Source organism: Austrofundulus limnaeus, unplaced genomic scaffold, assembly GCF_001266775.1.
Source record: "Austrofundulus limnaeus strain Quisiro unplaced genomic scaffold, Austrofundulus_limnaeus-1.0 Scaffold104, whole genome shotgun sequence".
NCBI classification, from domain to species: domain Eukaryota; kingdom Metazoa; phylum Chordata; class Actinopteri; order Cyprinodontiformes; family Rivulidae; genus Austrofundulus; species Austrofundulus limnaeus.
The window spans coordinates 813,617-828,857 of NW_013952506.1; the positions used below are offsets into that span (position 1 = coordinate 813,617).

Below are 15,241 nucleotides of genomic sequence, written 5' to 3' on the forward strand. Positions count from 1 at the left end.
ACACACACACACACACACACACACACACACTCCTCCCCGCCTCGCTCTGGTTCCTTTCTGCTGAAGTGATTGTCTGCTTGTCTTGTTCGCTTGCTTTTTCTGTCTGTCTATTTGTCAGTATAGTTTCCTCCAGTATTGTCGTTGTCCTTTTTTTGCAAAGGAAATGCATACATTACTGCATTCAGCATCAGCGCTCATCCAAATTCGCAGTACTTTGCGCTCCTTACAAAAAAACACACAAACAAAAAAAACCATTCTCTCAGTGAAAGCTCGACAGAGAATGCTGGCCAGACAGACAGACTTTTTTTATATGGGCTCCTTGTTTCTTGCCCGTCCGAGGCATTGCCCTCACTCTCTTCTGAGTGACAACTACTTGCATATATTATATATGCACATGTAGCCAATGCCAGTTTGCGCTTTTGGCCCTGTGTTCCCAATCCACACTTTTAGAGTGTTGCTAAATGGTTGGAAAAAATCCGGCTGGTTTCAAAACAACCTTTATTCTCTGTAGTCAATTTCTGAAAAAGTCCTCTTTTGTAACACTCTAAATGTGCTCTTCCTATGTTCTTATTATTTGTCCCGTTCTGTGTTTCTGTGATATTCTAGTTTTGTATAGTATATCCCTTTCTTTCTTCTTTCATTCTCTCTCATTTATCAGTTCTTTCGAGCTCTCCTTTAAAACAAAAAACGATGGTTCTTGTACTCTTTATCCTGATGATCGACTGTATTTATTGTCTTTTTTCCTTTTTTTGTTGTTTGTGCTTTTTTCTCCTTCCAGCATGTTTGCCTCTTTTGTCTSCTGTTAAAATGTGTGCGTAGCTCTTTATTTTTGTCTCTTATTCTTTGATACTTATCAGACTGACCAAACTAAGCCTCTCTTGTGTTTGCAGGCTTTCCTTCCTTCCTTCATTCCCTATCTTTTCTTGCAGCTCAGTTTTTTCTCTCTCTCTCTTTCTCTCTAATGTGCTGGTGTTTGTAATGATCGCACTCTCTCTTTGGTTTTCATACTGTTTCATGCTGTTAATAYTTGCTATCTCCTCAAAAACAGATTTTAAAAAAATCAGCTTGCTTGTGTACTTTTCACAGTCCTTATGATTTCTGTCAATGTGTTTGCAACTTCCGAATCCTCTCTGTCTGTTTGTTTTCTCTCTTTCTCAGTATTTCTGTTCTCGTTTACTTCCTGCCTAATGGTGTTTCTGTGTTCATGTGCTTTGACCGGTCATCTTTAAGAATTGCCGTGCGTCCTTTGTATCATGTTGCATTTACAAAGACTTCTCCTCTTTATTCTGTCCCTTMCTCATGCATTCTTTAATCTCACGATTGTGCTTCTCTTTTTGATACTTTGTCTTATTTTCTGCTTTTCCTTTGTTTTGTTTTTTGTACACTTTGTGATTCTTGTTTTACAAGATGTATGAACATAGGAGGTTTTCTCTAAGAGTGTTTATGCCATCCCAATGTACAGGATTTAAACTTAACATCTACTAATGTTTGTGTCTCAGTGCCAGCTGCGCCCTCGGAGATCTCTGCTCTCTCCTTTTCGTCTTTAAAAAAAAGGCGTTTTTGTGTCGTCGAAGCAGCTGAGAGAAATTGAAAAACACGTCTGTCTTCTTCACGTTGCTATACATGTCGTCCAATGCTGTTTTAGTAATGTCATGTTTCTGTACAAGTCATTATRCATGTGTGTCTCATCTTCAGAGGGATTAAATGTTGATCGTAAACTGTCCAAGGATTGGGGGATTAAAGATCAGTTTCTAAGTTTAGCAGCTCTGTTTTTTTAATTAATCTTTTTGCGTTCTGTCTAAAAATGTGTTTATTTTAGATGTTTTGCCAAACTGGACACATTTTCAGTCATTTCAGGCTCAAACTCTCAGCTATCGCATCTCTCTACATCAACTGTCCTCAGGTGTAGCGCCCACCATTAATCTGTGGAACTTTTGGCAGCTTATATTTGGCTTCGCTAACAATATCTGCAGAAAGCACATTTCCCTTTGAAGTGACATCTATCCAAAGTAAACTGGGACAGATTTGATTGTTTAAGACAGGCTGTTTTCAGCTGCTAAACAGGTGGAGGTTGGACTCCCCGCGCGCTCAGACATTCTCTCTTTCTGTAGATGAGTTAAAGCTCTCAGCACATGTTCGGGCAAGTTTTTTCTTTTTGTCAACCTCAGTTTGTGCTTTCAGGGGCAACAAGCCAGCTAACAGCCCAAAGGGCCAGCCACCCGATGCAGATGGCCACTCCTCTGTAACCGACCTGGCCAACTCTCTTACTGGAGACATGGTGATGGTAAGACACCYTGTACCTTCACATTCTGTCTGGCCTAGATATGAAAAATACATAGTTAAGTGAAATATTTTGAGACGATGTGTTTTACATGTGGAGGTACAGAACCTATCCTGGTCACAACACACCAACACTCTAACACATGACAGAGATACCACAAAGAATGACGGCCTTTTGGTGGCCCAGATGTAATTTGCCTGAGRTGGTCTATGCAAGGGCCAGCACCACATAAACCAAACCACAACTGGGTCAGTTGTGGCATACAATCATTAAACCAGATCTGGCCCACATCCTTTTGACAAGCCACGTGCCATGCCAGCAGTCAGCCAGCAGTGCCAGCTTGATACCAGACCTGGTCCATGCCTATCTGCTATGTGGGAAGCTTCTTTAAAGGAGACATATCGTGCAAAATCCCCCCAAATATTTTAGTTCTTAAATACATTTTGTTGTGTACTATAAGTGCAGAAAATTTGACTTTTGTCTCTTCCAGTAATGCGTGGATATTTTAATATTGTGTTTGGGTCGTATCTCTACTCCCTATTAGGTATTTTGAACAGTAATATCACAGTATATACTGCAGAACTGCTAAACAAGGTCATGGATTTCCAGCTAACCAATTTTGTGAATCCTCAGCTGCGTAGATTTTCAGATTTGTCATTTTCATCCTCCTCCGGCTCTGGGTCAGACTCTGTCTCCAACATGTAAGGCTGGATGGACAAGTCTTCTCTTGTTGACATCTTTTAATTATTTTTTGTTAGTAAAAAGTTTCTGTGCCGCTAGATAATCATATAGCTGCTATCAAACTACAAAAAATGACCAAACGAGGTGTGGTCTGAAGTTCATCATTTGCATTTAAAAAGACAAAACAAGTTGATCGGGGAAACGCCTTGGAACAGAAGTGAAAGACGGGGCTTATAGAGTTACAATAACGAGGACTAAAGCATTGCAGTTCCACTTTATATAGACCAAAACTGAATGTTTTAAATATGAAAAGGAATGATGTAAAAGCACAGTATGTCTCCTTTAAATCAGTGCTGGAGGCCAAGTTAATGCCATCAGAGTAAGTTAGCACAAAGTTCAAATTCTGGTGTTCAGTGTTAGGCTGAAAATGAGTAAAAAACAGACAAAATAAGCCTGCAGAAATATTGATCAAGATGACTTTAGAAGACAGTCTGGCTTATTGGAAAGAAATAAGGAAATAAGGGATGACTCCTGATTTTTTTCACAAGGCTGCATACCTAGTTAATTGTATTTATTCCCTGTTTTGGATTTACTTTTGAGTGTAAAATACTAACTGAACCCAAAGATAATACAACGGTGCAGCATAACCAAGATGGCGTTGCTTCACCTCTCTCATTAGTTCATTCCCTACCAACACTGTGTGCTGAATGTCAGGTACTAACAAGTAAACCAACATTATTTGTTGAGGTAATGAATGACTTGTTCTATCCTGTTAAATCAGTGTTAATCGGGTATTGATTACGTACACCTGAAAACTGAAGGAGTCTCATTGTTTTATGATATACAGCAGTTTCAAGTGACCAGTAAAACAAAATAAACAAAATCCTTTCAGTCACAAACGGTAGGTTGATCTAAAGCTGGGGATGGTAATGAGGGAGTCTAATTGGAGGGAAAAATAACAGGCAGTTCCCACCGTGGCAATCAAGCAAGACAAGCCATCCAAGGTGACTCACACTGTTTGACAAATTAGAGTTGAAATATTCCCCGCTTGCTCCTCCTGTTCTGAACCTCATATTGGTAAATACTGAGTGGGTGTTTGTCCCATAGCTCTGACTTAAAGCACCCCCCACTCCCCCCAAAAAAGAACTATACAAGGGGGTGGGGGTAATCAAAGATGGAAGGTTGAGCTATAAGGAGAAAATTGGTGGAAGACAGTTTCAAGTGCAGAAAGCCAACCTTGAGCTGTGTTTTCCTGTTCTCTCCATCCTTCCCATGCAATTCTCTCTCTCTCTCTCTCTCTCTCTCTCTCTCTCTCTCTCTCTCTCTCTCTCTCTCTCCCTTTTTTTCCTGTTTGTCTCCTGTTCTGACTTTCCCTCCCATCTGCTGCTTTTATCAGATATCAGCCTTTTAGTGCACGGCAATGATAAAGCAGTCAGAGTGCCTGTGTGAGAGAGAATGGGTGGTCTAAAGCTCTATATCTTCAAATCTGAGCACCTCCTGTCTCTTAAGAACATTAGTAAGGAAATTAAACTCTCAGTCTTCGTAACATCAGACCAATCTCTGTGTGTGAGCTGCTGCTGTGAGAGAAATACGGCTATGAAACCTGGTTCCCCCCCCACCCAGCCCTCACTGCTACTCTCCACCAAGGTCTGTGTGCATGTGCTTTGCGATACAAAAAGTGTCTGCCCTTGGACTGAACTTTTCACTTGARTGACTGCTACTGCCGTATGTGTGAGTGTTTGAACTCATTTATCTGCCTTTTTTTAAAATCTTGCAGCTGTCTCCAGGTTCAGAGGATGATGACGGCGAAGGGCCCGTCAGTGAGAAGCTGGGCCGGATCCAGTTCAGCATAGGCTACAGTTTCCAAAACACGACCCTCACCGTCAAAGTTCTCAGGGGCCAGGACCTCCCGGCCAAAGACTTCTCCGGCACCTCGGACCCTTTTGTGAAAATCTACCTGCTACCTGACAAGAAGCACAAGCTGGAGACCAAGGTCAAGAGGAAGAACCTTAACCCCCACTGGAACGAAACCTTCCTCTTTGAAGGTCTCTCTCATTTCCAGCCATCAAAGAGTTGTATTCATGCTTGTAAATACGTTGAATTTTGTCCATTTTCTCCAGAGGACAGATTTTATTTATTTATTTATTTATTTGTTTATCCATCCATCCATCCATTTTCTTCCGCCTATCCGGAGTCGGGTCGCGGGGGCAGCAGCTTCAGAAGGGAGGCCCAGACCTCCCTCTCCCCAGCCACTTCTTCCAGCTCCTCCGGGGGAACTCCAAAGCGTTCCCAGGCCAGCCAAGAGACATAGTCCCTCCAGCGTGTCCTGGGTCTTCCTCGGGGCCTCCTCCCGGTGGGACGTGCCCGGAATACCTCACCAGGGAGGCGTCCAGGAGGCATCCTTACCAGATGCCCGAGCCACCTCAACTGGCTCCTCTCGACGTGGAGGAGCAGTGGCTCTACTCTGAGTCCCTCCCGGATGACCGAGCTTCTCACCCTATCTCTAAGGGAGAGCCCAGCCTCCCTGCGGAGGAAACTCATTTCGGCCGCTTGTATCCGGGACCTCGTTCTTTCGGTCATGACCCAAAGCTCATGACCATAGATGAGGGTAGGAACGTAGATCGACCGGTAAATCGAGAGCTTCGCTTTCTGACTCAGCTCTCTCTTCACCATGACGGACCGGTACAGCGCCCGCTTTACAGCAGACGCTGCGTCAATCCGCCTGTCGATCTCCCGCTCCGTTCTTCCCCCATTCGTGAACAAGATCCCCAGAGACTTAAACTCCTCCACTTGAGACAGGGCGACCCCACTGACCCGGAGAAGGCACTCTGCCCTTTTCCGGCTCAAGACCATGGCCTCGGATTTGGAGGCACTGAGCCTCATCCCGGCTGCTTCGCACTCGGCCGCGAACCGCTCCAGCGAGAGCTGCAGATCTCGTTCCGATGAAGCCAACAGGACCACATCATCCGCAAAAAGCAGAGATGCGATCCTAAGGCCACCAAAACGGATCCCCTCAACACCTCGGCTGCGCCTAGAAATTCTGTCCATGAAAGTAATGAACAGAATCGGTGACAAAGGGCAGCCTTGGCGGAGTCCAACTCTCACTTTATTTATTTATTTATTTATTTATTTATTTATTTATTTATTTATTTATTTATTTAATGTGTACAAAAACAAAATAAAACCACAAATGCTAGAGCCATTTCGGATTTGTAGAATTCTCAAGTTACAACTGTTTTTAATAAGCAGTGATTTATTGGTTTTAAATCATTATTCATTGTTCACTTAGAAATTGAGTACCCATATCATTGCCTTTATATGATCAGACATAAACTTGGTCTAAAGCATTGACCCTCCAATCAACAGCAGAAAAGATTTATGAACAGGATTTCTTCGGCTGAATGAAAACAATGTCACAAACGGCTATTAGGTCAATTAAAAACGAACTTAATAAACTATAATAGAAACAGCGTTAGCAGCATTTATTTTAAATTTTATTTTATTTTAGGAAATCATTTCAAACCCATTAGTTGGTGTTTTATGACCACATAGTGGAGGTCCCAACCTCAACTTGGGGAACTGCTGATTCTCATTTCTATTGTTTTACAGATAGATCCCTTCTTGAAGGGCCAGTAGGTGCAGGGTTGCTGATTTTGCACAACTAGTGAGTAAGAGTACATATACCCACTAGGTTATTTTGCAACTGTGTCTCAAGCTGAGGTATACACTATCCACCAGTGTGTGGCATCTCTCAAAGACCCTCAGTGTACACAGAAGGAAATATTCTTACTAATGTTATTATTCTATTAATATACTTACCATAGCCATATTGACAACCCTCAAACCACAGAATTACTGTATGTTAAATCACATTTTTATTCTAAACACCAGGGAGAGATTCTCACAATAAGCCATCAACTTTGTTTTAAAAGACATCTGGGCAGTTTTAGGGATCAACTTGAAAACAAAGTGAATTATCAGTCAAGAATTTGTAGCAATGTTCATTTTTATCTTCCTTTAAATCTCTTCCAGTAAATCATGAAACGTATTACAAATGTAGAACTAGATCTTTTCATAAATTGCTCTTTTAAACGTAGAATTGCAGACATAAAGCTCCCACACAATAAGCTTGTCATTTTGTTAATAGAAAAAAACCTTTTCTCTACCAAAAAGGGCACTATGCAAGTCATGCGAAAATTCAATTATGTTGTGACATCAGAACCTTTTTTTATTGATAAAACCCAGCTTAAGAAACTAAACATTTTTGTGTTAAGTGATGATTTTTTTTGCAAGCTGCAGGTGCTATTGAGATACAGAAGAGTTATTCCTGTATAAACGACTTTCTGTGATCATTATGGTGTCTCTGTAGTGATAAAACAGACAAAATTGTTAAAAATAGTCTGAGCCTTTCCTGTGAGAATATCCTGAGCCCTAAAAAAATGAATGAGATGGCTGTGTGTGTATGTGAGAGAGAAAGTATCTCAGCATAACAATCCCTCTGGGTCATTTAAAAGAGCACAGGCAGGCTAACAGGTTTTGTCGCACACTTTGGCCTTTGCCAGAGTCATTGCTGGTAGCGTGTTGCACTTTTACACTGCCCTCTCTGCGCTGTCAGGAACATGCCTTTCCACAATCTGTGACTTTGCCGTCCCTCTGCAGCCCCCTGCAGTGTCGTCTGTTTGTGTGTCCGTTTCAGGCTTCCCTTATGAGAAGGTGAGAGAGCGCACCCTCTACCTCCAGGTGCTGGACTACGATCGCTTCAGCAGAAACGACCCCATTGGAGAAGTGTCAATCCCTCTAAACAAGGTGGAACTGGGCCAGCTGAAGACCTTCTGGAAGGAGCTCAAGCCCTGCAGTGATGGCAGCGTAAGAGACGAAGCAATGGTCACTAAGGCAGGACCGTGACCAGTGCACTCTTTTAATTCCTGTGTTGTTTATTTAAAAAAAAACAAGTGTGACACATTTGGTCACAGCTCTCAGCCTGTTTGACAAGATTTTTGGGTGAACAACGATCTTAGCTAAGCCAGCCTGGTCACCGGACCATCTGTATTTGGCACAAGGAGTTAAGGCAGAAAGGGCAGTGATATAACATTACACAGCAAGTCAGTGAGTAATGTGACGTTAGATATCCCCTGATTAAATCTGATGAGTCATACTCCTATTGTGTTTGTGTTTTTTTTTTTTCAGGGGAGACGAGGAGACCTGCTGGTGTCTCTCTGCTATAATCCCACTGCCAACACCATCACTGTGAACATTATTAAAGCACGTCATCTTAAAGCCATGGATATCGGGGGCACTTCAGGTAGTGACTCTTCTGTGTTTGGTCACTCTTTTCCCTCTCAAACCTGAGTGTGATGGCCTTTGTCATGAATTTGAGTTTCAACGAACAATACTAAAAACAAAAGGCCCACCCTGTTTCAATGGGGACCTCCACTCAGGCTACTTTTAGAACACTAGAACACATGAGTCCGCTCGACACCAGTGTGCATACAAACTGGCAGAGGAGCTTCATCACAGTGCGTCTCTTTAGCTGTGTTTAAACATAAAATAAATTCTTGAAAATAGCTTGAAACTACACCGGGAGGACCAAAAAACAATGTTCTACAGTACTTGTAACAGTGACTCAGGATACAGCCCCAAGCTAAGGTGCAGGCTACAGCTGGATTTGAGCACTGGGACAAGCTGAGTTTGTCCGAAAGAATGTGCAACCATCAGTGTTGCCTGGTTGATTTTCCACCCAACTGGGCTTCTTTTGAACACGCTGGGCTGGAAAAAACAGCTTTGGGTGGAGTTGTTAAAATTTGGGCTTTTAACCAGATTTGATGGGTTTTTAGAAAGTATTCACAGGAAAATTATATTGTCACTATGAAATGGTATTGGTTAGTTTCACTTGCTAGCTTTACTTGTAGCATTCATGCTAGCCTCATACAGCGTTCTCCAGCAGACACATATGGTGATATTTTACTTACCGGTACATACATTTTTAACATCACTGTGGAGTTTCTTGAAATACTTAAGCGATATTTTCTTTATGAGATTTTATTTAACTGATATTTGCAGATATTCATTTCTGCAGATATCTCTAAAGCACAGCTTTTCAAACAGGTTGAGCTCTGGACTTTGAGTGGGCCAGTGTAACATGCTGATTCTTCTCTTTTTATTCTGCTCTTCTGTTTTACTGCTGTGTTTGAGATCATTGTCCTGTGACATGACTCAGTTTGGTCCAAGCTTTAGCTGGCAGACAGATGGTCTCATATTTGACTCTATAATACTTTGGTATACAGAGAAATTCTTGGTGCCCAGATACAAAAACAAGCAAAAATTTAGTTGTCAACAGGTCAACACCCCTCCACTCTGCTTGACTGTAAGTATGAAGTGTTTATGTCTGCTTTTTCATCAAACATCTTTGGTCTTATCTGTCCAAAGAATATCGTACCAGAAATTCTGTTTCATTCATATGCGGAACCAAATGCAAAATAAAATGTTAAAAACATTTCACACGTTTTATTACTTGGCTCACTTTCTGAGTGTAAAATCCTAGGTAAAATATTCCACTAACATTTTATTATTTAGCTCACATTTTGCCAATTTTTATTAAATGTTTAAAATAAATGTTAAATATTTTACGTGAAATATTTAAATCCTTAATCAAATCATGTAAATCTAAACGTAAACATTAAATCTTAAATGTTGCAACAAAATGATCTTAAAAACAGTTTTTAGTCGGTAGATAACTGTGTTTTTGCTATGAAACTACAAATATGGCCGAACGGGGTGGAGTCGAACGCTCAGCGACCTGGAGGGGGCGGGGTGTGAAATATCTTATTAGTATTTAAAGAGACCGCACCAAAACAGCTTGATCTGAGGCGCAACTCAGAACAGATGTAAAGCAAGGAAAGCAAGGAGTCTGTGGAGCAACAAAAACGAGGAATTAAGACCAAAGTGTTGCAGTTTTATTTTAAATAGACAATAAGTGAATGATTTAGACGTGAAAAAGAAGGATTTAAAAGCATGGTATGATACCTTTAACATAATGGGATGTGATCTACTGTGTATTTTTGTACACTTGAGGTTAAGTTTAAACAACAGAATACTGCAGAATCACCAGATTGTTTTTCTTATGTCTTTATATAGAATAAACACAAATCAGAAGATTCTTTACCTATAACTTTACATGGCTTTGCCTTAGTTTACTACCATTTACTGACTAATCTGTGCAGAGGACAGGTACTGTCCACTGTACACCGCTGCAACAGCAAGGTGACATTACTTCAAGTACCTCTCTGACGTCCTCTATCTTGTTGTATATCTATGAGGGCCTCACAGTTAAAATATACTTCAGCACAGACTGGTGCTTTCTAGTTTTTAAAGTATTAATTTCTTCTTCAGAAGGTTCTCTATGCTGACCTTTTGGAAAAATTGAAGTTTCTTTCACTACTTGGTGCTGTAGCACTTACCAAATATAAATTTTGTTCCAGAACTTTGAGCACAAATCCTAGGCCCAGTTTCCAATAATACTCACTCATTTGTGTGTTTCCTAGCTCAGGGAATAGGTTAACCTTGAGCTCGAATGAGGTTTCCGCTTCCCCGCTGCCTTTCCTGACTTTTAACAATCAAAGGGTAATTGCAAACCTGGCCCCAAAGAATGGCTATCCATGGGCATCTTTGCGGTCGCTCTTGTGTAAACATCCTGGCTCTGCACTTCTTCTGGCAGATCCCTACGTGAAGGTGTGGCTCATGCACAAGGACAAGCGTGTAGAAAAGAAGAAGACAGTGGTGATGAAGCGCTGCTTGAATCCCGTTTTCAACGAGTCCTTCCCCTTCGATGTCCCCGCACATGTGCTGAGGGAGACCACCATCATCATCACCGTCATGGACAAGGACAGGCTCAGCCGCAACGATGTTATCGGGAAGGTAACGTAGTGGCTCTCAGCAGCATGCACAAAACTGTTTTCAGCTCTTTGTCGTGCAGTAAAGTGACTAAATCCACGCAAAAACTGTACTCTGACAATTTTGATGACAGTTTTACTTTGTGTATTTTCATGCTAATTTGGGTTTTGACTGCACTACAAAGAAGCTGACTGATTCTTCAGTGGTCGATGCTGATCTTTACAAATCAGGACAACAGATTAGGCCAATTAGTTTTTGCATGTGACATGCATATCTTTCTAACAGAAAAAGTCACAGAAAACATCTTGATATTTAAGAAACTTGGCATAATACACATGATTTTACCCATTTTGTCAGAAATCTATCATATTTTCTTTTGAACTTGGCTCAGTCTAAATAAAGCAGGAAGTGACATCAAAGGGGAACTCTTTAGGAAAAAGAACTCCCTGGTCTTTGTTTATTCAAACATTATTATTTGAACATTGACTCTTCTTCATGTTTTTCTGTCAGTGAGTCAAAGTAATCAAAAGAGACATCAAATTCTTCTCTATAATCTGTTGTATTGTATTCTTAATGGTGCGTTCACACCAAACGCGATTTCAGCGTCAGGAGCAGCAGGTTTACATACAAAGTCTATGGTGGACGCGCTTCAAGCAACGTCGGGAAGTTCTGCGGCGCCTCAAGCGCGATTAGAGCAGCGCGATTTGAACGATTTGGACGATCTGAGCGTCGAACGCTCAGATCGTCCAAATCGTCCAAATCGCTGAAGTTAGAAAATCTGAACTTTTGCAGCTCGACGCGCAGCGTCAACCAATCAGAGAGACTCCACTGTGTGACGTAGCGACATATTTCCCGACGGGACAGTTTACTGAATGAGGTCCACTAACCTGAAACAGACAGAGCTCCTGCTCTTTAGCTAAAATGAGTGCCTGCAGTCGTGTCCTGATCCGCAGCAATGCGTGGCAGCGACTCATCAGACTGGAAAAATAGTCCTGAAAGCAGCTGTGAGCCTCTTCTCTGAATTATCTGGTGAATTAATTATGAATTAATTATCTGATGAACGTGACACGTTCTGGCTGTCTGTAAATAAAGCAAAGCCACTTCCTCGTCCGACATTAAACAGCCCCACAGAGGAGGGAGGGGCGGGGAGGCTGTCGCCGTGCAGCGCAGCTGTCCTGCGTCTGACCTCAAAGTGCACAAGCTTCAAACTTCAGCGTTGGCTGCGATTTTGAAGCTGAAATCGCGTTCGGTGTGAACGCACCATTAGCCTTACAATGCTCTGTTCAGCTCCACGTTGGCATCACTTCCTGTTACTTCACATGTAAATATCTCAACAACTGTACATCTCAGCTGCATGAATTTATATATTTTTTGAAATATGTTTGCAGTGTTATATTTATTAAAATAATTGATGTCATGGGCAATTAAACAATCATGCATTTTACAGTCTACTTATTATTTTTGTGGAAAATTGGAGGGTTAGAGCCTCGCAGTTGGGCAAAGGTTTACAGGCAGGTGTATTTAAGTCATTAGCAGGAAGAGGAAGGGACTCAGAACCCTCTAGCACCCGTTCAAATTTATTCTGAAGCATGTTTTGTTGACACATTTTTGTCAAATACTGTTATAAACCAGATATTACGGTTATTCAGTCAATTAGAAACACACGGATTTTAGGTCATTAGAGAAATAGTTGATTGAAGGCTTGTTTTCGCTGCAGACCCAAATTGCATAGTAGTTTTTAAGATTATCTGGCCAACATCCTTCTATGGTCTGCTGACCCTGTGCTGAAAAAAGCAATCTTGCTGTGAAAAACAATCCCATTTTGCTTCACAGAGAGTGCTAAAGTACATTAACACATAGCCCTCTAGAGTCAAGTGTCACAAAACTGTGCTGCCCACAAATGTGCCTGCCTTTTAATCGGCTAAGTACGGTTAGGTCTTCCTGTGGCTAAAAACATCACTTTAACACTGAAACTACTCTCCATCCTTTACCATTCTTCTGAACACAAGCCAAACCTTTCTCTCATTCATTTTGTTTCTTCATTCAATGAGTAAAGGCAGAATATTTTGAAGCACATCTCTGGGTTAAAGCTTGTATTTTTTAAGGAAAGGGAAGGTTACATTTGAGTGACTGCGACTGCAGGTGTCATTCATTTACATGACACGAAAATACATTTAAACCTCGTTGGTGGTGCAGCCTGTGAGTGAACCATTATTCTTGATTCATTTCCTTGCTTTCCAACTCATTGTTGCTCTTCAGCGGTGCTACAACTCATGCTAATATAGCCGATGCCAAACGCTGCATGCAGATCGTGACTCCTGTCATCCTGAAGGCATCGACACTTACATTAACGACACGTGSAAGAGAGCAGAACAGAGAGATGGCACTTGTTTTTTCATGGTTTTGGTAGTTTGGAGCTGGTTTCACGAAGCGCACACGATCACCTTGTCTCTTCCTCCCTGCCCTCAGATCTACCTATCGTGGAAGAGTGGACCGGCGGAAGTAAAACACTGGAAAGACATGCTCGCTCGGCCGCGCACTAACGTCGCCCAGTGGCACGCTCTCAAGGCCTGATCGCGCCACCCAGCTTCCTCCATGGCCACTTCCTGTCTCCTAGCCACACCCCCCTTCTCTCCCCCTCCTCCTGCTCCCGTCCTTATGCACAAGACTGACTTGCTGCCAGGCTGCGAAACACGGGTACAATTAGCCATCTGCTCTCTTAAACCTTTAAACTCTTCTCTCTTTTCTTTCGGAATTTCTATTTCCTCCTCCACTTCTGTCTCTACATTCCTCTCTCCTCTTGTGCTGCCGTGTCTTTGCCAACTGGTCCCCCTGTTTCTGTCTGTCTGTCTCTCTGTCCTGATGCACTTTTCCTACGGAGGTCTGATAATCAGTTTTTTTTTTTGTCGATCCCTTCGCTCTGAACTTCAAAGCAGAGCCTGACCTATTAAAGGTGCCAGTCCCATGGGATCACAGTGAATCTTTGGTATCGATCTAATCTAATTTAATCCTACTGAATGAATTGTGCATTTTATTCATAATGTACCTTTATGTACATACGCATCTTAAAATATTAGGCAYATAGACTGGCGAAACTTCCCCTAAATCTGTCTGTCTGTTTTTTCCTACCTCTTTTTTTATATATACACCACTTTGTTCTCATCATCTGTCTCAAGTGTATAATGCTCTATCTTCTGCATCAAGTCCCTCCTTTATTTTTATTTAAAAGCGGTTCAATGTTCAGCTGAAGTTACTGGAAGTGGATCGGTAATTGTGTTTGTGATGAAACAAGCTGAACTCAGGATGAAGTTGTTCATAATGCTGTCGCTTCCCTCCTCTTTTCTCCCCTCCTTCTCTTCTTTCTCTTCTCCTCTTCTGGCACAATATTAGTGACTTACTTTGCTCCCCTCCCTCCCCACGACGCCCCTCCTCCGGAGCCTTCCTTGTCGTCTGCGTGCTGTGGGTGCTGTGCTGTAGCTCCAACAAAAATAGAGATTTAAATATATATATATATATAAATTACAATAAAAAAAACAAACAAACAAGCAAAACAAAAAACTAAACAGAACTGAAGTTTCCAAAGCTGGGAAAGTGGGAGCACGATCTCCTGTTTTTTTTCCCCCAGACATAGACACCTTGACGCGGAGAGAGAAAACAGAAGTTATAAACAACAACAAAGAAACAAGAAAAAAAAAACAACCCTTCCATCCCGAGATACCATGATGTCACTTTTCACTGCAACGCCAACTGAGGAGACAGATTTGAATCTTCCGATGTTAACATTAAAAAAATGGAGGCAAAAAGCAAAGTGTGACGTTTGTGCTCATGCACACACACACTTCCTTTTAGTTTAAGGACGCTCTGAGTTGCTACCCTGTGCTCTGCCTTGGAGCTGGCGGCTCGTCCGTCACCACCGGGTGACTGCACAACGCCTGGCGGTGCGTTCACGGGATTCAACCACGATTCAACTTCAGCAGAAAAATGAAACTTCTTCTCTTTTCTCTTTCCCTTCCTGCGCTCTATTTGCTCTTCTTACTGCCATTGTTTCCCCATCCTCTACTGCCCTGCCTTGTCAATGAGGCACGGGGGGAAAGTTCATTTTGCACTTTTTAAAAATGTAATAACAACAATAATGAACGCTAGTTTTTGATGATGATTATAGCTGTGGTTGAAAATCAAGGGAGGAGAATCTGAACGGGTTGGCAGTGCTCGGGGGAGGGGGAGGTGACGTCTGCTCTGTGATTTCTGGGCTTCGGAGATGAAGAGGAAGACACAGGAGGATGTAGGGCTCTCATCCTCCTCTTCTGGGTCTTTTTTTAAATCTCTGAATTAATGTGTGCAAGTGTGTGTGTGTGTGTGTGTGTGTGTGTGTGTGTGTGTGTGTGTGTG

The 15,241-nt window shown here is 42.0% G+C and overlaps 1 protein-coding gene across 5 annotated transcripts in view; it reads left to right on the forward strand.

Moving 5' to 3' along the window:
* Nucleotides 1-14,534, forward strand: part of syt7a (synaptotagmin VIIa) — a 110,302-nt gene extending 95,768 nt beyond the window's left edge. For 4 of the 5 annotated variants that reach the window (XM_014013648.1, XM_014013647.1, XM_014013645.1 and 1 more), the window contains 6 exons: nucleotides 2,182-2,284; nucleotides 4,740-5,007; nucleotides 7,659-7,828; nucleotides 8,150-8,264; nucleotides 10,677-10,876; nucleotides 13,322-14,534. In XM_014013648.1, the coding sequence (XP_013869102.1) occupies nucleotides 2,182-2,284; nucleotides 4,740-5,007; nucleotides 7,659-7,828; nucleotides 8,150-8,264; nucleotides 10,677-10,876; nucleotides 13,322-13,426 (961 nt within the window). In that variant the 3' untranslated portion in view covers nucleotides 13,427-14,534. The remainder of the gene's footprint in view (nucleotides 1-2,181; nucleotides 2,285-4,739; nucleotides 5,008-7,658; nucleotides 7,829-8,149; nucleotides 8,265-10,676; nucleotides 10,877-13,321) is intronic. The other variant, XR_001310640.1, reaches the window with a different exon arrangement.
* Nucleotides 14,535-15,241: the final 707 nt, after the last annotated feature.